Source organism: Aegilops tauschii, chromosome 2 (genome assembly GCF_002575655.3).
Source record: "Aegilops tauschii subsp. strangulata cultivar AL8/78 chromosome 2, Aet v6.0, whole genome shotgun sequence".
Lineage (NCBI taxonomy): Eukaryota > Viridiplantae > Streptophyta > Magnoliopsida > Poales > Poaceae > Aegilops > Aegilops tauschii.
Genome location: NC_053036.3, coordinates 492267071 through 492287634, shown reverse-complemented (window position 1 = coordinate 492287634; position 20564 = coordinate 492267071). Strand labels below are relative to the sequence as shown.

Genomic DNA, 20564 nt, shown 5'->3' with positions numbered 1-20564 from the left:
ACCTCCCGAAACACTTCCGGTGTCCGAACATAGTCGTCTAATATATCGATCTTTACGTCTCGACCATTTCAAGACTCCTCGTCATGTCCGTGATCATATCCGGGACTCCAAACTACCTTCGGTACATCAAAACACAAAAACTCATAATACCGATCGTCACAGAACTTTAAGCGTGCGGACCCTATGGGTTCGAGAACTATGTAGACATGACCGAGACACGTTTCCGGTTAATAACCAATAGTGGAACCTGGATGCTCATATTGGTTCCTACATATTCTACGAAGATCTTTATCGGTCAAACCGCATAACAACATACGTTGTTCCCTTTGTCATCGGTATGTTACTTGATCGAGATTCGATCGTCGGTATCATCATACCTAGTTCAATCTCGTTACCGGCAAGTCTCTTTACTCGTTCTGTAATACATCATCCCGCAACTTACTCATTAGTCACATTGCTTGCAAGGCTTATAGTGATGTGTGATGTCTACTACGCAACCTTCTTGTAGACGTTGTTGGGCCTCCAAGTGCAGAGGTTTGTAGGACAGTAGCAAATTTCCCTCAAGTGGATGACCTAAGGTTTATGAATCCGTGGGAGGCGCAGGTTGAAGATGGTCTCTCTCAAACAACCCTGCAACCAAATAACAAAGAGTCTCTTGTGTCCCCAACACACCCGATACAATGGTAAATTGTATAGGTGCACTAGTTCGGCGAAGAGATGGTGATACAAGTGCAGTATGGATGGTAGATATAGGTTTTTGTAATCTAAAAATATAAAAACAGCAAGGTAACTACTGATAAAAGTGAGCGCAAACGGTATTGCAATGCGGTGAAACAAGGCCTAGGGTTCATACTTTCACTAGTGAAAGTTCTCTCAACAATAATAACATAATTGGATCATATAACTATCCCTCAACATGCAACAAAGAGTCACTCCAAAGTCACTAATAGAGGAGAACAAACGAAGAGATTATGGTAGGGTACGAAACCACCTCAAAGTTATTCTTTCCGTTCGATCTATCATAGAGTTCATACTAGAATAACACCTTAAGACACAAATCAACCAAAACCCTAATGTCACCTAGATACTCCAATGTCACCTCAAGTATCAGTGGGTATGATTATACGATATGCATCACACAATCTCAGATTCATCTATTCAATCAACACAAAGAACTTCAAAGAGTGCCCCAAAGTTTCTACCGGAGAGTCAAGAAGAAAACGTGTGCCAACCTCTATGCATAAGTTCACAAACGGAACCCACAAGTTGATCACCAAAACATACATCAAGTAGATCACGTGATATCCCATTGTCACCACAGATATGCACATGCAAGACATACATAAAGTGTTCTCAAATCCTTAAAGACTCAATCCGATAAGATAACTTCAGAGGGAAAACTCAATCCATTACAAGAGAGTAGAGGGGGAGAAACATCATAAGATCCAACTATAATAGCAAAGCTCGCGGTACATCAAGATCGTGCCAAATCAAGAACACGAGAGAGAGAGATCAAACACATAGCTACTGGTACATACCCTCAGCCCCGAGGGTGAACTACTCCCTCCTCGTCATGGAGAGCGCCGGGATGATGAAGATGGCCACCGATGAGGGATCCCCCCTCCGGCAGGGTGCCGGAACAGGGTCCCGATTGGTTTTTGGTGGCTACAGAGGCTTGCGGCGGCGGAACTCCCGATCTATTCTGTTCCCCGATGTTTTAGGGTATATGGACATATATAGGCGGAAGAAATACGTCAGGGGAGCCATGAGGGGCCCACGAGGGTGGAGGGCGCGCCCAGGGGGGGTGGGCGCACCCCCCTGCCTCGTGCCTTCCTCGTTGCTTCCCTTACGTACACCCCAAGTCTTCTGGATTGCTTTCGTTCCAAAAATAACTCTCCCGAAGGTTTCATTCCGTTTGGACTCCGTTTGATATTCCTTTTCTGCGAAACACTGAAACAAGGGAAAAACAAAAACTGGCACTGGGCTCTGGGTTAATAGGTTAGTCCCAAAAATAATATAAAAGTGTACAATAAAGCCCATAAACATCCAAAACAGAATATATAATAGCATGGAACAATCAAAAATTATAGATACATTGGAGACATATCAATGTGCATTACCGAGAGGGCCCAGAGATACCTCTCCGACAATCGGAGTGACAAATCCTAATCTCGATCTATGCCAACTCAACAAGTACCATCGGAGACACCTGTAGAGCACCTTTATAATCACCCAGTTATGTTGTGACGTTTGGTAGCACACAAAGTTTTCCTCCGGTATTCGGGAGTTGCATAATCTCATAGTCATAGGAACATGTATAAGTTATGAAGAAAGCAATAGCAACATACTAAAACGATCAAGTGCTAAGCTAACGGAATGGGTCAAGTCAATCACATTATTCTCCTAATGATGTGATCCCGTTTATCAAATGACAACTCATGTCTATGGCTAGGAAACTTAACCATCTTTGATCAACGAGCTAGTCAAGTAGAGGCATACTAGTGACACTCTTTTTGTCTATGTATTCACACATGTATTATGTTTCCAGTTAATACAATTCTAGCATGAATAATAAACATCTATCATGAAATAAGGAAATAAATAATAACTTTATTATTGCCGCTAGGGCATATTTCCTTCTGTTTGACCATAGTTTGACCAGATTTAACCAAAATTCAAAAAAACTGAAATTTGAGCATAACTTTTTTTCCTTTTAGAATTTGAGGATTCTAAAAAATTGCAAGCAGGCCTACGGCGGTCAAAATCGGATGCGGATTTTGGTGCTAAACATTTTGATATATTATACGTTTTTTTCCGACATCGTATGCAAAAGTTATAGCCGTTTTACTTTTTCATAACACTTTTTTGCAAAACATGTCCAAATTTAAGTTTTTAAATTTTCCTAACTAGTAGATGTAGTAATATAACTACATCTTGAAGGATTTTATTTTTTGAAGTTTTTATCATTTTCTTTTGTTCTTTTTAAATTGAAATGGCGATACACAGGGGGGTAGAGTTTGAGACACGAACCCCTTTAGTCCCTGTTTGAGACACGAACCGGGACTAAAGGGCATTGCACTTTAGTCCCGGTTCGTGTCTCAAATCGGGACCAAAGGCCTCACTTGAACCGGGACTAATGCCTTTAGCCGCTCGGGATTAATGTGTATATTGAGCTGTGACCAAAGCCCTGTTTTCTACTAGTGTTGGTTGGGGAGATGTCTTTCTTATAGATGCAAGCTTATTTTGCTTACTAGTTGCATTGCCAGCATCCCTGCCTATCTTATGTCCATTATGAAACTCCCTAAATGGGCTATTGAGGCTATTACCTCTCAAATGTCACACTTCTTCTGGGCAATGTAGGTGATGAGCATAAATATCATCTGGCCAACTGAGGGCTTATTTCTAGGAAGAAAGAGTTGGGGGCATGGGGGTCCCTAACCTTAGGGATTTCAATGTAGCTCTGCTTGCTTCACAGAGTAAAAGATTGTATGATGATAGGAATAGTGATTGGAAAAAATTGCTTTGTTTTAAATATGTTGTTGATAAACCTAACATTCTTTGGGCTAAACCTGGGATGGGCTCACCTTTTTGGAAGAGTATTTCTTGGGCTTTTTGCGGCTGCTAAGAATTTCTATAAGTGGATACCTGGTAATGGACAAAATGTGGCTTTCTAGCATGATGTTTGGATTGGGGATCGATCGCTTACGACCTTGTTTTGGGACCTGTTTGAAATTTGCCAACAACAAGATCGTACAGTTGCACATGTTTGGGAGGTGTGTCAATGAATCAACTATGAATAGGTGGCTCCACCTGATTGATTTTGTTAAAAAGTTTGTTCCATCTGCTGGTAGTGATCACCATGTCTGGATGTTGGAGCCTTCTGGCAAGTTCACTGTTAAGTCCTTTTTATAAAATGATTAACTTTGGAGGTGTGCCTTCTGATATTAGGGATTCCATTTGGAAAATTAAAGTTCCCCCGAATATACATGTATTCCTTTGGCTCATTTTTAATAACAAAAGTTTGACTAGAGATAATTTGGCCAAAAGAAGGCATGTAGATGATGCTTCTTGTGTGTTCTGCACTGAGCTTGAAACTACTCAACATTTATTCTTTGATTGCACTGTGGCAAGAGAGATCTGGTCTATTGTTGCTGACTGCTTTTGCATTCCAGTTCCTTGGTGGGCTTGGAACTACAAAACCTTTGTGGAATCATAAAAAAGAAAATGAAGCTGTTAACTTGGTTATTTTAGCCACCTTGTGGGGCTTATGGTTGATGCGAAACGACTTTGTTTTCCAGGGGCGAAAACGGCGAAGTATGTGTTGTATCCTGGACTTGGTGGGCTCGCTAATAAGGCAATGGAAAATTCTCTGTTCGGGCGTGCAGGGTGCTCTGCTTCTTCGGTGCTTAAGGCCACTCGATCATCGGCGAGGGAAGTTGCTTAGAATCATTTAGGTCTAGATGGTCCAAAGTACACGGGGCCTTTGTCTGCTTATTTTGTGTTCTATCTGTGATCATCTTATCAAGTGTATCCCTATGTGCATGTATCCTGTAGATGAAACTTGTAAGCCTGTTAGAGCATCTCCAATAGATGGTCCAAAATTTGGCGGTCCAAAACTGGAGATGTAAAATTTGGACCGTCAAAAAGTGCGTTTTGGAGCTCCGAAAAAAGCTCAACTCCAACAGATGGTCCAAATTGATGGTCCAAAAGAGCAACTCCAATAGATGGTCCAAAATGAAGATGTAAATTTCTTAAAACGACAAACTACTAGTCCATTCAACATAGTTCAAACATCAAATTCAACATAGTTTCATACATGAACTTCAACTACTACTTATTCAAACTACTAGATAAACTACTTCTCATCGTCGGAGCTGCGGAACTGCGCCCAGAACTCCTCCTTCTCCGGTTCGTCGCACCCCTCCTCCTCCGAGAAGTCTGCCCAGTCCTCCTCGGAAGAGGACTCGATGGGGATCACCGTCGAGGGACCGGCCTCGTCCTCCTTCTTCGCCCCCTTCTTATTCTGCTCCACCTCACGCTTCCAGTAGTACTCCAGCTCGGCCTGGACGTACTCCGGATGCTCCCGAGCAAACCTCGCCATCGCCTCCTCGTCGGTCTTGCCGGCAGTGACGACAACCGACGGCTTCTTCGTTGTCTTCTTCTTCGTCGGGATCTCCTTCATCTTGATGCCCTGCGGCACAAGCATCTCCGCTTTCGCCCGACTCTCGATCTCTGGGAAGTCGAGGTGCTCCCGAGGCCTCTCGGCACGCCACACCGCCATGTCATAGGCACACGCGGCCTCGTGGGCGGAGGGGTACGTGCCGATCCACCAACGCCTCCCGGCGTCGGGGAACTCCACTCCGAAGTTACCGAAGGGCTTCTGCCTCACGCCGAAGAAGCCTGACTTACCCTTCGGCGTCTTCTTCGGCGCCATCGGAGAGCGGTGAGAGCTATTGAGTGGCGGCGGCGTGCGGCCGGGGCGGTGGCGGACGGAGCCGGGCGGGGGCGGAGCTGAGGGGCGGTGGCGGACGGAGCCGGGCGGGGCGGAGCTGCGGGGTGGCGGCGGCGTGCGGGGCGGCGGCGGACGGAGCCGGTGCGGGTCGGAGCCGGGGCCGGGCGGAGCTGCGGCGGACGGGGCGGGGCGGACGGGGCGGCGGCACACGGGTCGGCGGCGTGCGCTGAGCCGCGGCCGGATCCGCGGCGGGCGGGCGGCGGGGCGGCGTGGAAACAACGGCGGGGGCGGGGCGGGGCCGGATCTGATGCCGGCGGCGTGCGGCGGCAGACGGGTGGGAGGTCGCGGGCGGGAAAGGAAAGGAACTGGCGGTTGGGCGTTTGCAAGCGGCGGCTGGTTTTGGACCAGATGCACCTCGTGATGTAAATTTGCACCGCGAGGTGTTGTATTTTACATCACGAGAAGGCCACGGTCCAAACTTTTTTTTACATATGGACCGTCTGTTCAAGCTGCGTTTTTGCCTCAAACGGTCCAAAAGTTAGTTATTTTTACATTTGGATCATCTATTGGAGATGCTCTTGTTCAGCTGCTTTTGGCTTGCACCGAGAACTTCTAAATTTTATGGATGCGTCGCCTTGGTTTTAATAAAAGTTGGGGTAGGGGAAAACCCCTTCCATTTAAAAAAAGAAAGAAAGGAAGAAAAAACACTACACTTTCAACCTATTTTTTTAAAAATAAAGATAAAAATGCCTTGAGCCTGTGATCCCGATTCTCGAGGGCACCGTATGTTTTTAAATTTCAAATTTCAAATGTCGTTCGTCAGTGCCAAGTGGGGCACTCCACAAGTGCAAAGGCAAGCAATTTTAGCGGTGGAGTCGAACTACCCCCATTCCTCCTCCCCCTACCCCAAAACCCAATCACCGCTCCCCGAAGCCTCTCCCTCCGGTCCGACCAACCCCCTCGCCGCCATGCGCCTCTTCGCCGGCGTCCGCTTCGCCCTCCTCGGGTTCGATCCCGTCTCCGACGCGCAGGTTCCGCCACCTCCCTCCCCGATTCGTTTCGATTCCGTCTCGGTTCGATCGATTTGGCTTGGCCCCGTCTCCTTCTCGTCACGCGCGCTTGGATGCTGGCTCGGCAGTACCGGTCGGAGATGGTACGGCACGGCGGCGCCGACGCGGGGGCCGCGCAGGAGGGATGCACCCACCTGGTCGTCAGCGGACTCGTCTACGTGAGTTGTGCTGGACTTGGAATTCGAATCCCTTCCTCCGTGCTTCACTGTTTCGTGTTTAAACCAAGCCCGATCCTAAATGCAGGATGACCCGGTGTGCGTGGCGGCGCGGGAGCACGGGACGAAGGTCGTGACTGGGCTGTGGGTGGACGACTGCTTGGATCTCGGAGCCATGGCTGATGCCGAACATGTCGGTTCTCGTTTACCAGTTTCTGTCCTATTTTCAGCAAGCTTAGCGAGTCATGCTTTTCCCACTCTGTACAGGGACTCCTGTACTGATTAGCTTGGCGAGTTTTTCGATCTACAGGTACTGTACAGGCCAGTGAGAGATCTGGAAGGCATACCGGGTGCTGAATCGCTCTGCATTTGCTTGACGGGCTACCAAAGACAGAACGGGCGTGAAGCCATAGTGGTAATACTCACTATCAGTTCAGTTATCAGGCTTCCTAGTGTAGAGGTCCAAGACTGACTGTTGCTAGATGCTGCCATATGATGCACTAAACAGTGAATATGAACAAGGCTTGCTATGATTGGGTCATTTGCTGTGACTGTTTTTGGTTGACAGTGGAACGGTATTACTTTTTAGGTGTGCTGAAGTTCTTTCCCCTTGTTTGGAGAGCTTGTAGCTATGATTTCATCACTTGTCCACTTCTTTCGCTGTGTGATTAGTTGTACTGCTAAATCATATTAACACAAAGCATTTCCAAGTTAATGTTTCTGCTGGTGGCATAGACTCAGTCAGTAAGATATGCAAGTTGATCCACATGCAGCAGTTGTTTAATACATTTTGAATCCTTTGCTGTACAAAGATAGTTCATCTTCATCTCATAATCAATCTGAAGACTTCATTTTATTTTGTCCTCAACTTCTCATCACAAATCTCTTCACTGCTCATTTCACTGTCAAATGTAGAAAATGGTTAATATGATGGGAGCGCGGTTCTCAAGCCTTTGACAGCAAAAAGGGTCACCCATCTCATCTGCTACCAATTCGAAGGCATGTTCTTTCCTTAACAGTGTTGCATACAAGTACTTAATAGTTTACATTGCACTGACTGAACTTGTGGTATTGTTAGTGTTCATCTTTTTGTTAACGTTGCATTAGCATGCATTCCATTTTGATAACTTTTTTACTTGATCTTTTTGTTTCTGTTACAGAAATTTGAATTGCTGTATAAGTTGGAATATTAGCAGCTATCTCCATTTCTGTATAGAGGGGTCAACATAGTGATTTTTCTGAGATATTGATAGTTAAATGCACACAGTTCAGGATTTTGATTTCCCTTTGTCTTTAGTTTGGGTTAGTCTTGTGCCTGTCTCAGATATGAGTTCAATAATGCATATCATATCATATCATGCCTCTGACCAGTCTCTTGAAAATTAGGATCCTGTTTTTTTTTTCTGCTCGTGCATTCAGTTTGTTCCACTACTCTTTCATACCTTCAATGTCATTCGCTACTTTTTCCAAACTGTGCCAGGTGAGAAGTACGAGCTTGCTAAAATGGTGAAGATTAATATTATTAATCACCAGTGGTTGGAAGATTGGTATGTATTTAATCATTGTACATTTGTACCTAAAAGGCTATTGCATCTTCTCATTATTGTATTTGCCGAAATGTTGCATATGTTTTTGCTACAGCTTAAAGGCATGGGACATTCTTCCTGTTGATAATTATACTGCAGAAGGTACAATTATCTACCACTTGCATTTGATATTACCTTTTAGCTTTTGGATGTATAGTTCTAATCGCTCAACCTCACTACCCTTTTCTCGAGTGAGTCAACCCCAGTATCATGTTCACGATGCCTGGTTGATTGTTCATTACAGTTTATGTAAATACATAATAATCTGGTTGGTTGATTGCTCATTACAGTTTATGTAAATATGTGATATGTAATGCATCAAATCTGATTTTGTGTATTCATACATTCAGTGGTTGGGAATTGGAGATAATGGAGGCAGAAGCTAAAGATTCCGAAGACGAATCACAAAGTGCTGATAGAGGCTCGTCCGATAGCAGAGGCATTGCCAGAAGCATCCTTGCTACGGAGATTGCAACGCCCATTCATGGTCCTTCTGTCTTCTCTGGCAATGCAGAGGTTCCTGCAGGAACACACGTGGGTGCTTCGCAACAGATTAGGGAAGTGAAAGATGCAAGTGAATGGTCAGTTGATGTGATGGCTGACACACTGAGCACTCCAAACACAAATGCTGTGACAATTTCTGCTGATTCTGATGCCCATGCCCATGCACCACAAGTTGATAAAGTTAAAGTTGTAGCTGCAGAATCAGAACATGACAAGTTGGTTTCTCATAAAACCTTTGAAGCAGGCCCTAAGGAGATCCCAAGTACTGCAGTCCCTGGTGAATTTGGAGTATTTCCCCAGGACGTATCAACTTCGCAACAGATTAAGGAAGTGGAAGATGCAAGTGAAAGGTCACTTGACGTCATGGCTGACATACTGAGCACTCCTAACACAAATTCTGTGACAATTTCTGCTGATCCTGATGCCCATGCACCCATCCACAGTCCTACTGTCTTCACTGGCAATGCAGATGCAGTGGTTCCTACAGGACGACGCTTGGAGACTTCACAGCAGATTAGGGAAGTCGAAGATGTAAGTAAAAGGCCACTTGATGCCAGAGCTGACAGACTAAGCACTCCAAACACAAATGTTGTGACAATTTCTGCTGATCCTGATGCCCATGCACATGCATCACAAGCTGATAGAGTCGAAGTTGTAGCTGCAGACTCAGAACATCACAAATTGGTTTCTCGTGCAACCTTCCAAGCAGGCCCTAAGGAGATCCCAATTACTGCAGTCCCTGGTGAATATGGAGTATTTCCCCAGAAAGTATCAACTTCTAGTGTGAGAAATCCTGCTGCCAAGAGGTCACGGAGTCCTGAGGATGAAACGGCTGCTGTATCTGTACATAGTAGCTGTGACTTTGCTGCTTCCAAGTCCAGGCATGGTAAAGTTCTTTCCAATGGCAGTGTCGAAGCAGATCTTGAAAAGACCTGTAGCCTGAGTGCTGCTGAAAGCACAACATTCGTGCCTGAAGAAATCTTGAGCAGAGCAAGGAACGCAGTTGCTAAGAGCCCACTCAGTTCCAACAGTGAGATGAATGATGCGATAGTAGTTTGCAAGACGAAGCCTGCTAATATGAATATGGAGGAAAACCCTACAACCGGCGCATGCCCAACTGCTGGTAAAACCAAAAGAGTATCTTTCGACTTGAGTTTTCGTGAGGCGGTGAACACAGAAAGTTCCACTTCAAAGGTTTCAAGCAGTGCAAGTGCAGGCAACCCTGAAACATGTAGCCCCATTCCTCTTAGTGTCCTGAAGCCCCGGCGCAAGGTAGTTGCCAAGAGGAGGGGAGCATCTTCTTTCCAGAAAGGGAGATCTGGCAGTGAGGCTTGCAGAACAGTTAGTGTCTTATCTAAAGCATCAAAGTTGCCTGCAGAGAGTTCCACAAATGCTGGCATGGTGACAGTGTACAAGGGTCTCCATAATGCTGATGAAGCCTGGGAAGATAGACCAGAAGATTTGCAAAGCTCTAAACCTAGGAGCAGAAAGAGACAGAAAACTGACCATAACAAGGAAAACATACCAGCCAATACTCGTCTTGCTCCTAAATCAAAACGTGGAAAAAAGCGTGTGAGTTCTGAATGTGTCAAAATAGCAGTAGAGAACAACGAATATGTGATCGATGATCGCAGTATGACAGGGGGAAATCATGATGGATTCTCGGCCGTGTGGGAACCTGAACCTACATGGTTCATTTTAAGTGGGCATCGCCTATTGAGGAAGCAGTGCAGGTCGATACTTCTGCGCCTGAAGGGAAGAGTTTGCAGTCATTCACACCATTGGTTTTTCCAAGCGACACATTTTATCACCCCTGAGCTCCGCAGAACTGAAAAATTCTTTGCAGCTGCTGCAGCGGGGAGGTAAATCTTTCATGCACTCCAGTAGTAGACTAGTAGTAATATTTACCATCCGGAATTAGTTAGCATTGTTGTTTCTACACATGGAACGAACCTGAATGAATGTTTGTTGGTTTTCGGAAAATGAAAAACAGGTGGATACTGAAGCCTGAGTACTTGTTTGCTTGCGATGAGGCTGACAAGCTAGTGGACGCAGAATCATTTGAGTGGCACGGTGATGGCCTTAACGACAACCAGACAATAAGCCTGGACGCTCCGAGGAAATGGCGGCACCTGAAACAGCGCACCGGCCATGGCGCCTTCCACGGGATGCGGATCATCATATATGGAGACTGCATTTCTCCATCACGGGTAAACAACAAGACCATATGATAATATTTTCTCCACGTATTTGTGCAACACTGTCTGTAACTGTAAGCCGTGCGCTCCCCTTGTCTTAACCAACATACAGGACACCCTGAGGCGCGCGGTGCGAGCGGGCGACGGCACGGTCCTGGCCACCGCCCCGCCCTACACACGGTTCCTGAAGCTGGGCGCGATCAGCTTCGCGGTCGTGGCCGCGGGCACGCCGAGCAACAACGCGTGGGTGCAGGAGTTCAAGAGCCACGGCATCCCGTGCGTGAGCCCGAGCTATCTGGTGGACTACGTGTGCAAGCCGGGCCACCTGGAGCAGCACAAGCACGTCCTCTTCGGCATGGAGGACCTGGCCGACGAGTCCCTGCGGAAGCTGCTGTCGTCGGCCCAGGAGCAGGAGGGAGGCGACACCGAGCTGAGCTGCGGTTCCGGCGCGATGGTGGTGGTGCACGAGTCAGAAGGCCCGATTTCGTACGTGGTCGGAGATGCAGCGGAGATCGCCTCGACCTCCTGACTGCTCACGGTACTTGGGGGTGCATAATTATGCGACTGATGATTTTTATTTTGACGGGATAATTATGCGACTGATGTAGCGTCAAATGGTAGACACCTCGGGTGCTGTCAGAGTGAAGCCGAATGGGGAGGAGGTTTTGTGAGAGTCATTGACCGTTTCGTGTTAGGAATGTTTTGGAATTTATATTTAATGTCACGCAGCATTGCTACTCAGTGGTCTCACTGTCACACAGGCCGCCTAAGCCTAAGGAAGCAGTTTTCTGTACGCGGAGCAGATACGTAGTACACTAGTTAGAGAATGGCATTATCAGTTTTTCTTCTTCAGAAACTAAAAGTTGTCAGAATGTCAGTGGTGCCAACTGTTACCTAGCGCTACTAGTACAGCACGACGACCGGGTCTCGGCCTCTAGGGACAGGACCTCATCGGAAAAGGGATTTGGCCAGCGGTGAGTGCAACTTTATACGGCGCAGTGACTGACACGCCAGAAGGTGGACGCAACCACTCAACGTATCACTCATTTTGCTACCCCAAGGAAACAGACACACGGAAATATCCTCTGAAACAACCAGGGGCAAAATGATTCACAGCAGTGGATTTGATACCGTGGTTCACCGGAGCTGCATTACTGTGAGTGCAAAAGGCTAGGCCGGCAAGACAAGAGGTCATCTGAATGAGTGAAGCAGACACAAGTGATTGCATTGCATGGCTAAACAAGTGACACTCACTCACTCCCCTATCGACCGATCGATCGAGTAGAAGTTAAGTAAGCTTTGGGAAAAGCCCCGACAATCAATAGGATCGACGTCTGCTTGCTTTGGCACCAAGGCATTGTAGTAGCTCCCTGCCCCGTCGCATCAAGATGAATCTTCACCCTTTTCTCCAGAGTCTAGTAACAGTCGTGCATCCTATGCCATTATTATAAAAAAGGTTATTAAGTTACCTAATCTAATCCGGTAGCAGTGCTTTTCAAGGCTGTAAGGCTGCGCAAAGAGCCAAAGAGGAGGAGGGCCTTCGCGCAAAAATGGAGGCACAGAGAAAGTAAAAAAGTAAAGTAAAATTAAATAAAAAGAAAAAGGCAGCCAAAAGGGGGTGGGGACAAAGGAAGGAATCGGCGGCCTCCCCCTGGCGGGTCGAGTCGATTCCCGTGTGTAAAAAAAAGAATAAAAAAAAGGGAGGCAAAAAGGAAAGCAACCGTCGTCTACGATAACCCCCCAAAACGGCCAGCCAGTCCAGATCGTGGTGAAGGTGGAGTGGAGGTGGTGCCGTGCTGCCGTTCCGTTCCGCTCCGCGGTGGCCGCCAGTCCAGTTCGCTGCCGCTGCTCTCGCGAGTCGCGAAACCACCTCGCTCCTCTCGTGGCCTCCGATTCTGCCTCGCAACACAGGCGAACTCCCCAGCGCAGCCACTGCCACCACGCCAGCCCATGGGGGCCGCCGAGGCGGAGGCCGGACCCTGCTCCGTGCCGGCGGACGCCGCAGGCCCTTCGGCGGCGAGCGCCTGCCTGTAGTCCTGGTAAATCCCCCGCCATTATTTACTTCCTTCCCTGTCCCTGTCCCTGTCGCCTGAGCATTACATATTCACGTACAGACGCGTATAGGCCGGCAGGTCGCCGCTAGTTATTTCCTTCCGTCAGCGGCGCGATCTCGCATTCTCGCTTAACTAGGCCCCGGGTAGTTGAGCCAAATCGCCATGTGATCCCGGCGCGGCGTGGGTATCTCCGTCGGTGGGGCGATAGAATATGTCTGCAGGAGCGTCCTAGGGAAGCAGCTAGCAGGGCGGTCAACATCGGCGCGAGTAGCTGCGCTGCCAGTCGGTGCTAGATTTGGCCTGACTATTAGTGCGGTTTCACTGTGCTAGGCGACGCCCTAACCACCATCCACCCGTCCGAATCACCCGCGACGACGCCCGCCGGGGACCCGCGGCCGGGGAGGAATGCTTGCATTCTCCTCCACCTACTGGGCCAACCACTCAATGCTCCTGCCCGGCTGCTCCCCGCCACAATTCGCAGGAGCAGGACAGGTTCCTTGATGGGTTCCCCCTCTGCTGCTTCCAATTATTCCGCATTCATGTGCTCCGGCTCATTTGTTTTCTCTTGGCCAGCGTGATAATTAATGGTGTTATGGACTTATGGTTGCAGATGGTGTAGGGCAGGGGAGAGGGGGAGCAGGGACAGAGAGTGAGTGGTGAGATGGGGGCGATTGGGGGCGACGAGATGGCGCAGTGGGATAATGTGGACGGAGGCGAGGTGGTCAATGGCACCGCCGGGAAGCTGGAGAAGATACTGGTTTCGGTGAGGCTCAGGCCGCTGAGCGACAAGGAGGTTGCGCGCGGGGATCCGTCCGAGTGGGAGTGCATCAGCGACACCACCGTCATCGCCCGGAGCGCCTTCCCGGACCGGCCAACGGCTCCGACTGCCTACTCCTTTGGTTGGTGCATCGTGCCCCTCATCTTTTTTGCTGACATCAAAGCTGTGCTGTGCATGTTTTTCTTTGTCTTTAGTTCATTACTTCTGCTGTTTCTGTTATCATAGGCCCCATAATTATTACTATACTGTATCTCACTAGCGTTTTAGAGACTGTGTATTTGTGTATTGGTTTAAACTGATTAGGATGTCAAATACTACATGTCTGGAGTACCAATTACAGATCATGGGTAAATTTTCACTGTAGATGGGATATATTTTTGTTACTGGCAACCAAAACACCTCGATCAAGCTGATTACTGCTCATGTTCTGACAGGAACATCTTGGAGAATGATTCTTTAGGTTAAAGAGAGCTACTTATCATTTATGAAAACTCACATGGAACTGAAATGTTCAGATTTTGTACAAATCAAACCTATTAATTTTAGTTTGTGATGAGTTTCATCATATAATCACTGGGACTTTAGCTCGTTTCTTCCACAATAAGGCTCTGCACAAAGTTGACTCACTTTCAGTTGTGATATTATGTGTATCTGCTTTGAGACTTTGACAAAACTCTATCCAATTACAGACAGGGTATTCCGTTCTGACTGCGATACCAAAGAAGTGTACGAGCAAGGGGCCAAGGAGGTTGCCCTCTCTGTAGTTAGTGGCATCAACTGTTAAGTGCAGACATTCTGCCTATTTTTCTCCTATCTGCTTAAATCAAAGCGGCCGGCTCACTGAATAATTTTCTTTTGTCTGCAACAGCCAGTATCTTTGCATATGGTCAAACAAGTAGTGGGAAGACATACACCATGACTGGAATAACGGAATGTACAGTATCAGATATTTATGCTTACATTGGCCGGGTAATTAAACACCTTCTTTCATCTGGTCACAGCTTTGGTCCGAATCTGTAACCACTGGTCTGAAATATGCTGACATCTTTTGCAGCACGAGGAGAGAGCATTTGTGTTGAAATTCTCTGCAATAGAAATATATAACGAAGTTGTAAGGGATCTTCTTAGTTCAGAAAGCACTTCTCTTAGACTTTGGGATGACGCAGAGGTCAGAACACTCCTACTTGTTTTTTTCTCTAAATCCTCTTGTTCCCCTGAATTACTAATGGCCTGGTACTGTATATTCTACAGAAGGGGACTTATGTAGAGAACCTTAAAGAGGTGATACTGAGGGACTGGAACCACCTCAAGGAACTTATTTCTGTGTGTGAAGGTGGGATGTTGTTTGTATTAGTTTACCAATATATATGTGGTGATTATCCTCATCTTATTTGTTTGATGTGTTCTTGTACCAGCTCAAAGGAGAACTGGAGAGACATACTTAAACGAAAACAGCTCCAGATCGCATCAAATCCTTAAATTGGTTTGTCCACTACTTTGTTGCATGTAAAAAGGAAGGCTTCAGTATATTTTGTGTTACATAAGATCACTATTCCTGATTTGTTTATCGATTGTTTCAGACTATCGAAAGTTCTGCTCGTGAATTCTTGGGTAAGGACAAGTCAACGACACTTGCGGCCAGTGTGGTAAGAACTAAGAACAAAGATTTACTTTTTGGTAATATTTATTTTTTACATACGAAGAAGTGACAGCATCTTCTGTTGTCATGTGCAGAACTTTGTTGATTTGGCAGGAAGTGAACGTGCATCTCAGGCACTGTCAGCTGGTGCTAGGCTGAAGGAAGGTTGTCATATTAATAGAAGTTTACTTACCCTAGGAACTGTCATTCGTAAGCTAAGGTTACATCCCTAATTCAATATTTTCTGCAGTGTTGAATTTCAATGGAAAATTTCTCTTGGTTAAAAAGTCTTGTTCTAGCTTCCATTTATATTATTTACTTGGTTTCACCTATGCAGCAAGGTAAGAAATGGACACATACCATATCGGGATTCAAAGCTCACACGCATATTACAACCTTCTCTGGGAGGTAATGCAAGGACTGCAATTATTTGCACAATGAGCCCAGCCCGAAGCTACATGGAGCAATCAAGAAATACCCTGCTATTTGCAAGCTGTGCAAAGGAAGTAGTTACAAATGCGCAGGTTAATGTAGTCATGTCTGATAAAGCCCTAGTTAAGCATTTACAAAGAGAACTTGCCAGGTTAGAGAGTGAACTGCGATGTCCAGCTACCTATTCAAGTCTTGAAGCATTGGTTAAGGAAAAAGATAATCACATCCGAAAGGTAAATGCTACTTCTGCCATTTATGTGGGTGTCTTCTTTTTGTACATTATAGGAAACAGATCCATAGTTTTAAACACAAGTCACAGAGCTTACTGTTTTTCCATGAAAATTATAACACATATAGAAAAGATGAACATGGACATTTGAAGTTTTTCAAAATATTTTGACATTTTAGTTTTTTTTCTTCACTTAACATGTGCTCCTGGGTACAAAACCTTGAATTAGATATCCTAGTAAACCACTGTTTCTATGTATGTTCCATGCATCTTTTACCATGCCAGTTACCTTAAAGTGTCCAAATACACCTTCTCTTCTTGTGATGGTGTAGAAGTTCAATAGACCCTTCCTTGCAGATGGAGAAAGAAATTAAGGAATTGAAGGTACAGCGTGATCTGGCTCAATCTAGGCTACAGGATTTGCTCCAGGTTGTTGGAGATAACCATGTTTCAAAGCGTCCCCTGGTATACACACTTTCTTAGTTCCTAGTTAACTAGTCTTTCTGGTTGTGTCATAACCATTTAAGTTTTTGCTTTCTCTCTTATGTACATGTAGGCTTCTGGGAGGAACTTCACCTTTGATGTGCCCCAGCCATGTGAAGATCAGATATCAACAACCGAATCATCAGAAGTAGTTGACAATGTACAAAACTTCAGGTTCCAAGGACGCCGCGCAGCACAAAGGGAAGTTGGGTCTCAACAGTCTGAAAATAATGTGCAGTTTGCTACCCCATTGAGTTATTCAGTCAGCAGTCCTCCATTCAGTGGGATGCCCCCAACCACCAGCAGAGATGACGTTTATCAGATATCAAATGAGGATTCAGACGATGTTTGCAAAGAAGTACGGTGCATAGAGACCAATGAAACAGAAGGAAAAAATGGTCTGGACTCGTCAGCTATTGGGAGCAATATCTTGCAAGATTCTAATGTGGGTGCTAGCACACATGGAAATGATGACTCTAGACACGGCGATGTATCTACTGTTACCCTGGAGCAACATCTAGAGACTGTCAGAAAACCTTTTGCCAATCTTGTCGAAGATCTAGGGTCTTCAACACGAAACCCATCTAGATCTAGAGGAATTGTGAGAAGTAGGAGCTGTAGGTCTCTGATGGGCTCTACTCTGTTTGAAAACCTGGAGAAGGATGATTGCACACCACCGAGCCGAAGATTCATGGACTTCCCTGGGAGACCCGAAGGGGGTCAAAGAAGGGGCTCTGCGCTGAACTTTGATGCAGAGAGTGAAACTCTGTCACGGGCAGGGTCAATGCTTTCTGAAATTACTACTACGAGGGGTGGACCCAAGGCAAACGGTTCTATTGCAGGCGACACAGAATTTACCGGCATAGGTGAATTTGTTGCTGAACTGAAAGAAATGGCTCAGTATCAGAAGCAACTCGGGGGTCAGGTGTGGAACTATTTACTTGTCTTTGCAATGTTATTATTATTCTATCAGCACAGCACATTGGGGTAATATGATGTGCAAATTTTGAATACCATTTAAAAAAAATGTTTTTCAGTATGTTAACGGAGAAATAGCAGAAGGAACTGTCAGGAGCGTTGGACTAGATCCAATCATGGATGCCTTGCAATCACCTTCGCGATGGCCACTGGAATTTGAGAGGAAACAGCAAGAGATCATTGACCTTTGGCATGCATGCTATGCTTCATTGGTTCACAGAACCTACTTTTTCTTGTTGTTTAAAGGAGATCCAGCCGACTCCATCTACATGGAAGTGGAGATAAGGAGGCTATCTTTCCTTAAAGACACCTATGGCAATGGTGGCATGGAAAGCAAAGTCGTGGCTGGTAGCCCGAACACTTCTCTGGTTTCAAGGTAAGCCACATTTCTCACTTCTCTGCATTACAACACTCTGAATTCCTCCTGACGGAAACTACTCCGATATGTAGTGCCAGGAAGTTGCAACGTGAGAGGGAGATGCTCTGCAGGCAAATGCAGAAGCGGCTCTCGATCGAGGAAAGAGAGAGCATGTACACCAAATGGGGAGTTTCGCTGTCCTCCAAGAGGAGAAGGCTTCAGGTGGCACGTCGCCTTTGGACCGAAACCAAAAACCTCGAGCATGTCAGGGAGAGCGCTTCCCTTGTCGCCCGATTGATCGGCCTCCTGGAGCCAGGAAAGGCGCTGAGGGAGATGTTTGGGCTAAGCTTCGCGCCGCAGCAGTTCAGCCGACGATCCCACAATAGCTGGAGATATGGCCGTTCTTCTCTGGACTGATTACGACATGCAAATGAACACAGGAGGTTCCCTTGTCCTCCCCCACCCCCACCTCACCTCGCCTTGGTGGGTATAGAATTATAGGAGCATTGTTAGTTATAGCCTGTAGGCCCTTTGATGTGTGTATGATACTGTAATGCGTTCAGAAGCTCTGTCTACTGCTCTGGGTGATCAAACATGTAAGATTCTGTAAGTTTGATAGTACGAGGTGTGTTCGTCTGTTTCCAAAGAGATAGTACAAGTTTACATACGTGCAATTTCTGAAAGAAACATTAAACATATATTGATGCTATCAATCTTTACACTTCGTTGCAGACATACTTACACTTTTCTCTGAGCAATACATCTCTAGAGGGGGTGTTGGATCAAAGTTAGAAGAAAAGTGAGGCAAAAGATCCAATTTCTCATCTCTAGAGTCCATCAACTACAGCCCTCGACAAGATGTCGAGCAAACGATAACGAGGGCTACTGCCTAAATTGGAGGTGCATCAACGTGACCGAGCTGACAACCAGCCGAGGATGGGACATCTCGGCGTGGAATCAAACGGCGCTCGGGTCGCCGTCTTCACCATGGCGAGGAGGAAGTCCTCGAGCCCGCACGGGATGGCGACCACCTTCCCCTCGACGCCGTCCTCCTTCTTGGCCTTGGCCATCAGCGACGCGAAGTGCTTGCTGCGTAGGTGCGATGTCGGCAGCTCGAACTCGTGGTGGCTGTACCCGGGCGGCTCCACCCGCACCTTCACGCGCCGCTCCGGCTTCTGTGTCGTCGTCTGCTTCGTCTTGCCGCTGAAGAACCCCATGGCGTCGATCGGCCGCGGGCGGGCGCGCGCACGCACCAAGGGAACGCCGATCGGGAACGCTCGGCGGCGGCGTGCGGGCTCCGGCTAAACGGATCTAAGGTCTCGAATCAGAAAATCTCACAAAGTGGTTGTGGACTTGCGGTGACGCGATCGGTGCTGTATATTATGGTACCTCGGCACGCCGGCACGGTATCGGTTTGGCGGGATCCGGAGTGGTCGACGAGAGTCTGAAACTCTGAATACGATTAAAACTAGTAGTTGCAAGTCAAAAAAGAAAAGAAAAGAAAAACTAGTGGTTGCGGTGCCTTACGAGGGGCGCGCCTATGTCTCGTTTGACGCGAGATGTAGGGCAGCCTCGCCCGAGGAGCACGAGACTGGGCTGGCCCATTTTGAGGGGAGCCACAGCCTCGTTTTTTTTTTACGTTTTTTGCTTTTGTACTTTTCTTTATACCCTCAAATATAAAGGACACACACACACACACACACACACACACACACACACACACACACACACACACCAGTGGAAGTTACAACAAACACTCTACATAAAACATTTGAAAACTGTTAATCTAGAATTTAAAAAATGTTTAATGTGTATAGAAAAATGTTTCTCATGTATACGAAAAAGTGTATACAATGTGTATGAAAAAAGTCGATCGGGCATTTAAAAAATGTTAATCAATTATTTGAACAAACTGTTAATCAAGTATTTGAAAAATGTTAATAAAGCAATTGAAAACTATTAAATGTGTACATAAAAAGGTTTGTCATATATACACAAAACAAATACAATGTGTATGAAACATGTTCATCAAGTATTTTAAAAAGGCATTAAAAACCACAGCCCACAACATAGCAACTAAGTCTCCTCTGTACGAGATCATTTTTCTCTCCTGGCGGCAGGAACCCTAGCCGCCGCCAGGAGAGGCCATATTTCAGCGCCGTCCTCCGGCGACTCCCCTCCGCCAGCGACCTTGGTCGTCGGTGGTGAGGGGGTCGCCAGATCCACGCGCGTGGATCGTTTTTACTCCCTTGTAGTCTAGGTTTTTTAGGTTGTTCATCGTCTTGGCTTCGACGGCGATGATGACGGTGCTGAATAAAGATTCTTCGGATCCTTCCCTGACGAGGCCATCGGTCCTATGGTTGGGGATCGATTTGGAAACACATCTGTTCAAGCAAGGATGGTGTGGCGGCGGCGGCATCTGTCATGGGAACAGATCTGACAGTAGAGATAGGGGGTACGTAGGAGGAGGTAGTGCCTAGCTACAGCGAGGTTGTACACTCAGTTTTACGAGTTCAGGCCCCTCTCGGAGGAGGTAACAACCCTACGTCTCGGTGCTGCGGAGGCTTGTTGATTGGAGTGTTGAGTTACAGGGGGTGCGAACCCTTGTGCCAGAGGGGATGGGTGGCTTATATAGAGTGCGCCGACCC

General features: G+C 46.7%; 2 protein-coding genes and 1 pseudogene across 3 annotated transcripts; 2 read left to right on the top strand and 1 right to left on the bottom strand.

The window, feature by feature from the left end:
- Positions 1-4855: 4855 nt before the first annotated feature.
- Positions 4856-5434, bottom strand: LOC120974130 (uncharacterized). The gene has a single exon (XM_040400515.1). It carries the CDS (start codon positions 5432-5434, stop codon positions 4856-4858), a length of 579 nt encoding a protein of 192 aa, XP_040256449.1.
- Positions 5435-6327: 893 nt separating this feature from the next.
- On the top strand, positions 6328-11642 carry LOC109753273 (BRCT domain-containing protein At4g02110-like; annotated as a pseudogene).
- Positions 11643-12714: 1072 nt separating this feature from the next.
- On the top strand, positions 12715-18625 carry LOC109753274 (kinesin-like protein KIN-7F). Of its 2 annotated transcripts, none has more exons than XM_020312186.4 (14): positions 12715-13004; positions 13630-13918; positions 14487-14576; positions 14666-14766; positions 14852-14965; positions 15049-15130; positions 15213-15280; positions 15378-15443; positions 15532-15656; positions 15774-16101; positions 16455-16562; positions 16654-17505; positions 17618-17934; positions 18009-18625. In XM_020312186.4, exons 2-14 carry the CDS (start codon positions 13681-13683, stop codon positions 18331-18333), a joined length of 2814 nt encoding a protein of 937 aa, XP_020167775.1. In that variant the 5' UTR covers positions 12715-13004; positions 13630-13680; the 3' UTR covers positions 18334-18625. The 2 variants fall into 2 exon arrangements, with proteins under 2 accessions (XP_020167775.1, XP_020167774.1); XM_020312185.4 differs by lacking the exon at positions 12715-13004 and adding an exon at positions 13227-13511.
- The last annotated feature ends 1939 nt before the right edge of the window (positions 18626-20564 follow it).

Bases quoted from the DNA above. Each gene is read 5' to 3' on its own strand.
- LOC120974130 (XM_040400515.1), bottom strand. From the start codon at position 5,434: ATGGCGCCGAAGAAGACGCCGAAGGGTAAGTCAGGCTTCTTCGGCGTG.
- LOC109753274 (XM_020312186.4), top strand. From the start codon at position 13,681: ATGGGGGCGATTGGGGGCGACGAGATGGCGCAGTGGGATAATGTGGAC. The intron at 13,919-14,486 runs GTTGGTGCATCG...ATCCAATTACAG, and splicing joins TCCGACTGCCTACTCCTTTG to ACAGGGTATTCCGTTCTGAC. The intron at 14,966-15,048 runs GTCAGAACACTC...TATATTCTACAG, and splicing joins GACTTTGGGATGACGCAGAG to AAGGGGACTTATGTAGAGAA.